Source organism: Rhinolophus hipposideros, assembly GCF_964194185.1.
Source record: "Rhinolophus hipposideros genome assembly, chromosome: 19".
Taxonomy (NCBI): Eukaryota; Metazoa; Chordata; class Mammalia; order Chiroptera; family Rhinolophidae; genus Rhinolophus; species Rhinolophus hipposideros.
This window is the reverse complement of record NC_138065.1, coordinates 48,724,441-48,736,671: the sequence shown is the minus strand read 5'-3', so window position 1 is coordinate 48,736,671 and position 12,231 is coordinate 48,724,441. Positions and strand designations below refer to the sequence as shown.

Below are 12,231 nucleotides of genomic sequence, written 5' to 3'. Positions count from 1 at the left end.
GTAAAAGAAGAAAAAGTACAACATTGCCTTCGTAGTCCAGTTTCAAAGACCATGCCCTGCATTTGTGGTTTTGAAGCACATTGAAAAGATGTTTAAAATGATGTGTCCTTTGAATTTTAAATCTCATTATATTTTTCATAGTATGATTTTTAAAGTATTGTTATTGCCTCCTCTCATCTCAGGTTTCAGATCGACAAAGCTATCTCATCATATCTTTGGTTCTCTGTGTTATTTTGGGACTGATGCTTTGTATGCAGCGTTGTCGAAACTCCTCTCAGTTTGATGGAGATTACATTTCAAAACTTCCTAAAAGTAATCAGTATCCAAGCCCTAAAAGGTAATGTCAGCATTATATTTTCTTTTTTCTTTTTTTTACTATATTCTTCAGCATTTTATATATATAGTTGTGTTTTTTTTACTATGCTCTTTATATTTTTGAGAAATTTGAGCAAATAAAGGGGTACTGAGATCATATGATTATCTTGAAACCAAAATGTTAACATCATTGGAACTCATGAGATTGTTCTATGCCTGGGAGGTTCTGTAGATTGTAAGAGAGAAAACACTAATAGTAAGTGCATAACAACTCTTGAAATGTTTTCCCTGTGAGAGATGCTTGAATGTGGAATTCAAAGGGGGAGGAACATGGGTATTTTAATATTGCATTTTTTAGAGAATGATTCTTACGTGGTTTTTTTTTTTTTTTTTACATGTCTTAGCAGTAACTAGAGTGTTACCTTTGGGATCAGTCCTGGTGGCACGTGCAATTCTCAGTAGCTTCCGTCTAGCCTCAGCTGCAGAGTAAATTAATTATATGTAGCATACTCATTGTGCGCAATGTTGATTTTTCTGAATATGTCTTAGGTGTTTCTCATCTTATGATGATATGAATTTGAAAAGGAGAACTTCATTCCCACTCATTCGATCCAAGTCTCTACAGTTAACTGGCAAAGAAGGTAGGTTTTTGTGGATATGCACTATGTATAGATAAATATGAATCTGGCTTACTTGTCGCATAAGTATAATGTTAGTGTTGTGTTCGAGACCACCTGCAACAAATAATGGGTATAAGTACCCTTGTGTTTGTGCTATGTCAAAACTACTGCACCATTTTCACACTTTATATCTATCTTTGCTCCTAAAAGCACAGAAGGTGGGGAGGGGGCTGAGTTTAATTAGTCATTGGTAGCTTTATTTGCACATGCTCCTGTTTAGAAGTATTTCTTTTTAGAAAGGGATGTTTGAGAAAGTTCAACAGATATGGAAAACCTGAATGTGCTCGCATAGCATCCTGTGCTTATCTGCTTCCTCTTCCTGTACAGGTAGGACTCCTTTTGTCTCTAGTTTAGGACTGTGAGGCATTTCTGGAAAACAGTCTGGTCTTCCTCTTTTTTTATAGCCCAGAGTGTGTAGTAGCATTCCATTGTCTAACACTCAGTGAATACTTGCCTTTAAATGGATGGATGTGCACTGAGTGGCTATTTTCCTATATCAGTACTTCTATATATAGTGCTTTAATTAGTGCATATTAAGAGACTTATCCTCACAGCAATATTGAATAACCAAACTAATTATGTATGTCCATTAGGAGTGCTTTCTTAATGATTGGCGTCTCTCATTCTGTAGTTTTAGTAACTGAGCAGCATGTTTCAATTGATTAAATCATTCCAGTAATCCTTCCTGAGCTATGCTGGTTTGCTGTTAATCACAGAGCTTTACAGACTCAACCACCCCATTACATGTGTGTTTACTTGGGACGAGTAAATCTCGTCCTCCTTCCTCTTTTTTTCTTCTTTTGGCTGATATATCTTTATAGCTGAAATTTTTAATGGAAACATCTTCAGAACTTTTTCATTTTGTACATCTGAAATAGTACCCATTAAACAGCTCCCTTTTTATCCCTCCCTCCAGACCCTGTTAACAGTCATTGTGTTTTCTGTTTCTATGAGTTTGGCTCCTTTACATACCGCATGTGAGTGGAATCATGGAATTATGGTATTTGATTTCTGTGACTGGCGTATTTCACTGAGCATCATATTCTCCAGGTTCATTCACATTGCAGCGTGTGACAGGATTTCCTTCCTTATAAGACTGAATAATACTCCATCGTGTGTATACCACATCTTGTTTACTCATCAGTTAAAGGGCATTTGGGTTGCTTCCACTCCTTAGCTGTTGTGAACATGAGTGTGCAAATGTCTCCTCAAGACTTGGCTTTCAGTTCTTCTGGATATACACCCAGCAGTGGGATTGCTGGATCATATGGCAGGTCTGTTTTTTGAGGAACCTTTATACTGTTTTCTATAGTGGTTGCACCATTTTACAGTCCCACCAACAGTGCACAAGGGTTCCAGTTTCCTTCACATCCTCACCAACACTTGTTTTCTCGTTTTTTGATAATAGCAATCCTAATGGGTGTGAGCTGTTACCTCATTGTGGTTTAGATTTGCATTTCTCTCGTGGTTAATAATGTCAAGCATCTTTTCATGTGCTTGTTGGCCATTTGTAAATCATAGTCAAGTCCTTTACCCATTTTTTAATTGGGTTATTTGATTGTGTGTGTGTGTGTTTTCATTCTAAGAGTTCATAAAGGATGTTCTGGATATTAACCCTTATCAAATATATTATTTGCAGATAAATTCTCCCATTCATATGTTGCCTTTTGTGTCCCTTGATAGACAAGTTTTAAAGTCTGGTATAGTACCGTCTATCTATTTTTGCTTTGTTGCCGGTTCTTTAAATGTCATATTCAAGAAATTATTGCCAAGTCCAACATTATGAATTTTCCCCCCTATATTTTCTTCTAGAAGTTTTATAGTTTTAGGCCTTACGTTTAGGTCTTTAATCCACTTGAGTTAATTTCATTCTTTTGAATGTGGATACCCAATTTCCCAGCACCATTTGTTGAAGAGACTGGGCTTTCCCTGTTGAGTGGTCTTGGTATCCTTGTTGAAGATTATTTGACTATATGTGTAAGGGTTTATTTCAGGGCTCTTCTTTTATTCCATTGGTCTACTTGTCTGTCTTTATGCCAGTACCACCACACTGTTTTGATTACTGTAGCTTTGTAGTGTGTTTTGAAATCAGGAGGTATAAGTCCTCTAACTCGCTCACCTTTTTCAAAATTATTTTGTCTATTTTAGGTCTCTGGAGATTCAATGTGAATTTTAGGATACATTTTTCTATTTTGGCAAAAAGTGCTGTTGGGATTTTGATAGAAATTATGCTGAATCTGTAGATTGTTTTGGTGGTATGGACGTTTTAACAGTATTAAGTCTTCCAGTCATGAACGTGAGCTGTCTTTCCATTTGTTTGTATTTTCTTTAATTTCTTTCATCAGTGTTTATAGTTTTCAGCATACAAGTCCAATTCGTTAGTTAGGCTTATCCATCACTGAGCATTTTATTCTCTTTGATAATATTGTAAATGGAATTGTTTTCTTAATTCCCTTTTAGATTGTTTATTGTTACTGAGTAGGAACAAAACTGATTTTTGCATCTTGATTTTGTATTCTGTAAGTTTGCTAAATTCACTTATTAGTTCTAATATCTTTCTTTGTGGAATTTTTAGGGTTTTCTTACAAATAATATGTCAACTCTGAACAGATAATTTTACTTCCTTTTTTCCGATTTGGATCCGTTATATTTCCTTTTTTTGCCTAATAGCTCTGGTTAGGACTTCCTATACTGTATTGCATAGAAGTGATGAAAGTGGACATCCTTGCCTTGTTCCTGATCTTAGAGTAAAAGCTTTCAGTCTTACATCATAGAGTTTTATGTTATCTGTGGGCTTTTCATAAATGGCCTTTAATATGCTGAGGTAGTTTCCTTCTGTTTCTAATTTATTGGATCTTTTTATTATGAAAGGGTGTTGAATCTTGTCAGGTGCTTTTTTTCCATCAATTAAAGTGATCATGTGGTTTTTGTCCTTTAGTCTATTAATGTGGCATATTACATTGATTGATCTCTCTTTTTTTAAAAAATTTATTGGGGAATATTGGGGAACAGTGTGTTTCTCCAGGGCCCATCAGCTCCAAGTCACTGCCCTTCAATCTAGTTGTGGACGGCGCAGCTCAGCTCCAAGTGCAGTCGCCATTTTCGCTCTTTAGTTGCAGGGGGCGCAGCCCACCATGCCTTGTGGGAATTGAACCGGCAACCTTGTTGTTGAGAGCTCGTGCTATAACCAGCTGAGCCATCCGGCCGCCCCGTTGATTGATTTTTATATGTTGAAAAATTTTTATATCTCACTTGGTCATGGTATATAATTTTTATGTGCTGTTGAATTCTGTTTGGTGTATTTTGTTGAGGATTTTCGTATAAATATTCATCAGGGATATTGGTCTATAGTTTTTGTATAAATATTTATCAGGAATATTGGTCTATAGTTTTCATATAAATATTCATCAAGGATATTGGTAGTTCCTTTGTCTGGCTTTGGTATCATGGTGATATTGGAGTCATTGAATGAGTTTGGAAATGTTTCCTCCTCTTCAAATTTTTGGAAGCATTCCCGCAAGTTAGTGTTCAATCTTTTTCAAATGTTTGATAGAATTCTCTGGTGAAATCATCTGGTCATGAGATTGTGTTTGATGAGAGGTTTTTGATTACTCATTCAATGTTCTTCCTTGTTATTGATCTGTTTATATGTTCTACTTCTGTATGACTCAGTCTTGGTTAAGAGTGTTTCTAGGAATTTATTCATTGCTCCTAGGTTTCCAATTTGTTGGAGTGCAGTTGTTTATAGTAGTCATTTATAGTCTTTTTTATTTCTGTAGCATTGGTTATAATGTCTCATGTCTTATTTTTATATAAAGCTTAGTACTTTGTACAAAGTTGATATATATTAATACAGAATTGACAAATTACATAATTTCTTATTAAGCATTTAAAGTTGTGTGTTTATGCTTTGATTTGCATTTCTGTCGCTTGTGTTGACTGGCCGGGTGGACCAAAATTACTTTGATTTTTGTGACAACTTTTATTGTGAAATACAAAAAAGGGCATAAAATTGCAATATACAGCTTTTCAAGTAGTTATGAAGTGAACACTTGTGTAACTAATACCCAGATAAAGAAGTAGAACAAGGCCAGCACTCTAGATATTGCTCCTCCACAGGTAACTATCTTGACTTTTGAAATAATCATACTTTTATTTTCTTAATGTTTTTACCGCCATTATTTGGATTTCTCAACAATATGAGTAGAGGCTTGTCTGGTTTTGAGCTTTTGATGGAATCATACCATATGTACTTTCTTTTCTCCTTTCCTTCAGCCTTCTATTCGTAAGATTCACATATGTGGTTGCATTCCATTTTCAATACTGTATATGTAGTATTTCAGTAACTGACTAAGTCACGATGTATTCATTGTACTGTTGCTTACATTTTGGGGCTGTGAAACATTCCTTTGTTTGTATATTGGAACATAGTTGCATGAGTTTCTCTAGGAATATTTTCTAGATGTAAAATTGCTGCGTTGTAGGGTATGCTTACCTATGTTACACAGTAATGGCAAACTTTCCCAAAGCGGTCATGTCAGTTTATGCCTCCACTGGTTCTATGAGAATTTACATTATTCTACATTCTTGCCAACAAATACTTAGAATTGTCAAGTTTTAAAGTGTGTGTTTAACCTCATTACAGTTGTAATTTGCATTCACCTGATTACTGAGTAGGTTGAGCATCTTACATGTTTTAGTCATTTGTAGGTTATTTTGGATTTTCTTTTAATGCAGGCCGTCTTTTTTTTAAATCCCTGTTTAAATTTATGTTCTACTTCTTTATGACTCAGTCTTAGCTGAGAAAACTCATAGCTATTACTTTTTCCAAAAAAAAAAAATACTACCTCTGCCTCATTCTCTTTCAGAATCTCCATTTAATTGAATGTCAGTCCTTCTCCTTGTATCGCCTTTGTCTCCTAAACTACTGTTGTTTCCCATCTTTTTCCTTTTCTGTGCTGTATTTTGAATGACTTCTTCTGATCTGTTTTCTAGGCCACACATTCTGTAGCTATCTATAGTCTTATATTAAATTTATCCATTGAGTTTTCACTTACTGCATTTTCCATTTCTAGGAGTTTTTAGTATTTTTTTAAAGCATCTAGGTTCTTTTATTTTCTGTTTCCTGCAGATATTTTAAAGCCTGTTTTTATTTAAATATAGTAAGTATAACTGTATAGTGATAATTCTGAATTCAGAATTATCGTGATAATTCTGATATTGTAAATCTTTTTGAATCTGTTCACTAATTGTCTTTGTAGACTCTTGCTCACGGTGCTTTGTGTCTTTGTGTGTTTGGTTATCTTTATATGCTAGTCATTCTCTTTGAAAAATTATTTGTAGGGACAATTTGAGGGCTAGAATGTAGGTCCTTATTCCAGAGAGAATTTCTGTTTGCTTTATATTCAGGAACACGTTACATTCGTGACTTGAGGTTTGTTGGACCATCAGGTGATGGGAATTTGGACTGGCTCGCTCTTTTCCCTGAGGGTATAGTCCTTTGGAGTCCCAGTTTATTTCCTGTGGGGAGAGGGAGGGTGTCTTATAAACCGCTACTTTGGCTGGGCCCTGAGGTTCAATTTCTCACCTATTCCCTTCTGATACCATCAGACCTAAGTTGATATTCTTGCTTTGGCAAATGCTCTCAGGTCAAAAATAACTTTTGTGGTCCACTTGAGTGTTCAGATTCCTCCTTTTCCTTCAGTTTTGGCCTAGAGATTGCTTACTTAAACGTGTCAGCTTTTCGGTGCTTTTAGTGATTAAAAAAAAAGTCCATCATATTTAGTTGCTTTTACTGTAAAGGTTGATCTGAGTAATGCTGACAGCCATTCCAAAAGTAGACATCATACTTTTTTAAGAAGCAATTTGAGTGAGATTAGTAATCCAATAGAAAGGATATTTGGAGGAATGTTTGGATATTTTTATATATTTGATGACTTTCTCAACAAATTTCTAAGGCATAATGTAAAAAATTATAATTGGTTGAATGATGTTTTAAGTTAATTTAATTTTCGGTATGTGAAGTTTTATAGTGAATTTACTTCTTAAAAACTTCTGCCTCTATCATACCATAAATCGTTTACTCTTAATTGTTTGAATAGGACTAAAGTCTTATAGCCCCTTTTTTATGTGTTTATCTTGTCAGTGTGGGGTTGGCATAAGGCTGTCTGGAATGTGCTTAAAAGTAATGAAATTTTAGAAACTGAAAACTAATATTTCTAATTGACTCACCATGCCAGAAGTGTTTATTCATAATTGCTTGGTCATTTATATTGCATGTTCAAGCATTTTTTAGGTTGTGGAGTTCATAGTTTTGATCATAGTAATAAACAATTAGAAAAAACTTCTCAGGTCTGTTCTTGTGTGTATGTTCCTCTGACTTTTCTACGTGGTCACAACTGCTTGCTGTACACTGTTAGCCCACATTTGCAACACAGTGTAGTTTAGTCTTTTAGGGAACTATTCAGCTGATCAGTAGGTTTGGTATTAGCTTACCTGAGAACGTTATTGTTCTCATCAGGAAAGAACGTAGCACTGGGCCCCCCAGAAGAACCGTACTGTGTTGGCTGAGAAGCATCTGTCAGGTGAACACTTAGGGAGGTTATTTGAAGGTGTCCAAGCCCCAAATAAGAAGGGTACCACCTCCCACCCTGTTGGTTTTGGGTTATTAATTTAAATTGCATGAATATATGGTTAACCTGGTACAAATAAATATTTGTTGGTTCTGTTAGGAAAAATCACTAAGGGCTAATATAATATTTTATAGTGCTTAATCACAGCATTTTCTGCTTTACATCTGCTTTTTATTTTTTATTTTTTTTTTACTTATAGTAGACCCAAATGCTTTGTACATTGTAGAACCCCTCAAGTTCTCTCCAGAAAAAAAGGTAATATTTTATTTCTTTTCAAGTGTATTAGTGTGTTTTGTGGTAGTAGATGAAGAAATAGGTTGAAAGATTTAATATAACCTTTAAGTGGTCCTTACATAACTGTTTCTTTTTAGTCATGGTGATGAAAAAAATGTTTACAGCGTTAGCAAACTGCAATCCATGAGCCATATCTGGCCTGTGGCATGTTTTATATGAGTCTGGAGCCATTTTTAAAGGATTGTAAAATTAAAATAATATGCCAGAGACATAATATGTGACCTGCAAAGCCTACAATAATTACTGTGTGGTCTCCAAGGAAAAAGCCTGCCGATCCTGGCTGAAAATCAGTGTTTATTGAGTATCAGTGCATGTCAGGTACCATGGTGCCCTATCCTGTATCTTCCCAACAAACTGAGTTCTTCCACGAGAAAACTGAAACCCAGAGTTTTTGTCTTCTTTAAATGACCCATTCAGTAGGTGGCAGATTTCAGAATATACGTAGACCTTCTGGTTATAAAGCCTGTGCTTTTTTCCATTTCGCCTCACAAAGTAAGTTGTGCGCAAGTATTTTGATTAGAGGTGATTGTCTGTGGGTGACAGAACGGGGACTTTAGAGCCAAATAGCCTCGGATTCCATCCCAGCTTGGCACTGACTATGTCTTGACGTGGCAGGGACTCAAACACCAGAAATAAAATCCTCACTTTTCAGGGTTAGTAAGTAAGATATGCGTGAAAGCAACTAGGATAGTAGATACTCAGATGTTGGTTAGCGCCCTGTAAATCTGCATTCAGAGGTGGCAGGTGAGAGTTTTGATTGAGTAGTAGTTACTAAATACCGTTTCCCCGAAAATAAGACCTAGCCAGACGATCAGCTCTAATGCGTCTTTTGGAGCAAAAATTAATATAAGACCCGGTATTATATTACATTATATTATTATTGTATTATTATTATATTATATAAGACCCGGTCTTACATTATAGTAAAATAAGACCGGGTCTTATATTAATTTTTGCTCCAAAAGACGCATTAGTGCTGATGATCCGGCTAGGTCTTATTTTCAGGGAAACACGGTAAGAAGGTCATGATGATGTCTGTACAGAACGTAATGGTATGTTTTGCTGTTCATAACACTGCTTTACTTTTCACCAGGAGGTGGCACTGTCCTCCATTAGCTCAGCTCTCTAGATGTTTGATTAGGTAACTAGCTACTGGAGCTCTAATTCCTACCCCTTCTTTTACTCATGTTATAGAAGAAACGCTGCAAGTACAAAACAGAAAAAATTGAGACCGTAAAGCCAGCAGATCCATTGCACCCTGTAGCCAATGGAGACATAAAAGGAAGGAAGCCCTTTACGAACCAGAGAGATTTTTCTAATATGGGAGGCGTTTATCACTCATCTTATAAGGGTCCTCCATCTGAAGGAAGCTCGGAAACTTCGTCACAGTCAGAAGAATCTTATTTTTGTGGCATTTCAGCTTGCACAAGTCTGTGCAATGGACAGACCCAAAAGACAAAGACTGAGAAGAGGGCTTTAAAACGAAGGCGCTCTAAAGTCCAAGACCAAGGAAAGTTGATAAAAGCTCTGATACAGACTAAGTCAGGGTCATTGCCGAGCTTGCATGACATCATGAAAGGAAACAAAGAGATCACCGTGGGAACATTTGGTGTTACAGCAGTCTCGGGACATACCTAGAATTAATCGAACTTTTCATACTGGAGACTTTATTGTTGTTCTTTGAAGAACAGTCTGTGGTATTTGAAGGGTTTGTGGGGGTGGGGGGGGAGAAAATATTAATGGGAAAAGTATTCAGAAATTATGATTTCTGCCTTTTTAAAAAGTAGGTGGGATTGTGTCAATCTTGGTTAACAAGCTGCAGTTCTACAAGGCTGATCAGTTCTTGCAAGGACACCGGTAAACGTTTTATACAATGTTTTTTCACAGATTAATTACTGGGGCAAAAGTAATGTGGAAGCCCAGTCCTTGGGTGGGATAGGAACGGAAGCCTAAACCTTTTCCTTTAGCTTTGTTCCTATTTCTCGCACCTTCCCATATTTATGTGCCTTTTGTCTATTTATAATGCCACTGGAAGAGGAGGGGGAATTTTTCCTGTCATTTGATTTATTTTTTATTTTTGATAACTTTGTTAGTTTTCTGAAGCCGCAAACACTACGAGGCTTTAAGGTTCTCTGCGCCTGAAGTGCAGCAGTGGGGTCAGACAGTGGAAAGACCCTGAGGGCCTGTCAGCGGACCTGGGTAGGCAACTCACTCGAAACAAAGGCTTGCTGGGATTTTTAAGTCTGTTCTCTTCGGGAAATGGTGATAATGTTATTTTCATTTAACTGATTCACACTAGCCTTTTTTTAGTTATTAATTCAACAAGGAAAACAACCACACGATCTTTTCTTACATATGACTGGTATTTGCAGATAACTGTTTTATAAATTCACCTTTTGAACACATTTAACCACTTGTACAGGTTTTCTTTACGTTACATTTTGAACATCTACAATAAGCACTAATTCTCCAGCCTTTCCATTACTACATATAGACAATGTGAAGGTTTGTCAGATGGGTGCAGGCCTCACGTGGCAGAATCAATGCGTGTGGACACGTGCACGGAACCAGCAGTGAGTGGCAAGCCTTGTCCGTCGGTCAAGTCGCAAGGGATTGTATAGTCCTTGATGTTTGCTTGCTTTGGAGTGGCTGCAAACGTGCAGAGGTATCCTTGTGTGATGTCCACGTGTCTGTCTTCATTTTGTCCTTTTTTCCCTTTAATTGGCAGCGACTGTCTTTGAGTAAAATGATTTGTTAGTATGTGTTTGTACAGTAATGAGTGAAAGTGGAACATTTCTTTTTGAAAGGGAGAGAATTGACCATTTTGTGTTGTAAGACTTAACTTATTGAGCACTTTTAGTAATAACTATTTTTAGACTTCTCTAATACCTTTCTGGGGGTATTGTTTGTAATGTGACTTATTTAAAGCCTTTTTTGTTTGTTTAAGTTGCTGCTTTAGGTTGACAGTATGTTCTAGGTGATTTACATTTTTTTTCCAGTCTGTACAATTAGCCATTCAGAGCAAGAGGCCTGATTGTATAGAAACCCACTGAGAAGCGGTCCAGAGTGCGCAGGCGGGGCGGGAAGTCACCCCGTGGCAGCACCCCGTGTCGTGGGAAGGTGACTTTTCACTGTAGCTACGGAGCTGTAGTGCCATTAGAAACTGTGAATTTCCAAATAAATCTGAACACTTGTCTTTATTAATTACTGGCTCTTCTGTTCTTTAAAGGAGAACTTACAATTTTGTTGTTCTGAACATAGATTTAAGTTTTTGCCACTTTGAAAACTAAATTCAGCAGTGCCTTGTTACATAATTGATCACATTGCACCCAACTACAAACTGATTGAACTTTCACATATATTGTTCCCATTACAATCATATTTTCACCATTTCAAACACTAAAATGAGTGTTCTGAATTTTTATTTACTGGAGAGAATTCACATATGTGCTTTTTCTCTCATTAGGTGCCATCTTTAAGATTACTCATTTTTAATTTTTTCCATATCTAATATGGAAACACTTTACAGCTTGGGGTGTATTTTTCCTCTCTGATATTACACCTACCTAAAGAGAAGAAGTGAAAATTCTTGCTGATAGTAGATTTGTGCCTGGTAAGCAGCAGAGCTGCATCTATATAAACGGCTTTCAGTGTTCAGTAGCCTACCTCCTTATGTCTTCTAATGTTAAAGCATTAAAACACTGTGAAGAAAGAGGGATTCAGCAGGAGCAAGAATACAAGTCAAACAGTTCCTTGTATTTGACTTTTTAAAATATTGAGTTATACGTACATATAATTTGAAAAATTAAATAGCTTTATAAGGGTTATACAGAAAAGCAGTTTTCTGTTCTCTGCTGCTACACCCCCACCCCCACCACCAGAGATTTCCTGCTCCCCACCAGCTACTGTTTCCAACTCCTCATCTCCAATTAGTGTGCTTATTTTGCCACTTACAGATTTTCCAATTTTAGATCTATCCCTAATTCAGATACATAAGCTTGTAGGCATGAATATGAAACAGATATAAACTTATATTTGTTCACCTGAACACATCTAATTAACATCACAGTATATTAAGTAATGTCCATATAGAAATACTGAGCCCTACATTTCATAGAATAAAGTTACTCATACTCAGTAGAATAAAGAAACTCTACATTTCATAAAATAAAGTTATTAAAAACCTCATGCTTTCCCACAACTTCTTAATTTGAAAAGTTTCAAATCCACCCAAAGTTGAATTGAATACCATGCACCTCTTCCCAGATTCAACAACTAACATTACACACATACACACTCTACACATTTTT

General features: G+C 36.3%; 1 protein-coding gene across 7 annotated transcripts in view; it reads left to right on the top strand.

Moving 5' to 3' along the window:
* The window catches only part of SUCO (SUN domain containing ossification factor), a 59,642-nt gene extending 48,519 nt beyond the window's left edge, over positions 1 to 11,123 (top strand). For 4 of the 7 annotated variants that reach the window (XM_081025364.1, XM_081025369.1, XM_081025366.1 and 1 more), the window contains 4 exons: positions 183 to 337; positions 865 to 956; positions 7,827 to 7,882; positions 9,116 to 11,123. In XM_081025364.1, the coding sequence (XP_080881490.1) occupies positions 183 to 337; positions 865 to 956; positions 7,827 to 7,882; positions 9,116 to 9,559 (747 nt within the window). In that variant the 3' untranslated portion in view covers positions 9,560 to 11,123. Of the gene's footprint in view, positions 1 to 182; positions 338 to 864; positions 957 to 1,231; positions 1,323 to 7,826; positions 7,883 to 9,115 lie in introns of those variants that run through there. The other 3 variants (XM_081025365.1, XM_081025368.1, XM_081025370.1) reach the window with 2 other exon arrangements.
* The last annotated feature ends 1,108 nt before the right edge of the window (positions 11,124 to 12,231 follow it).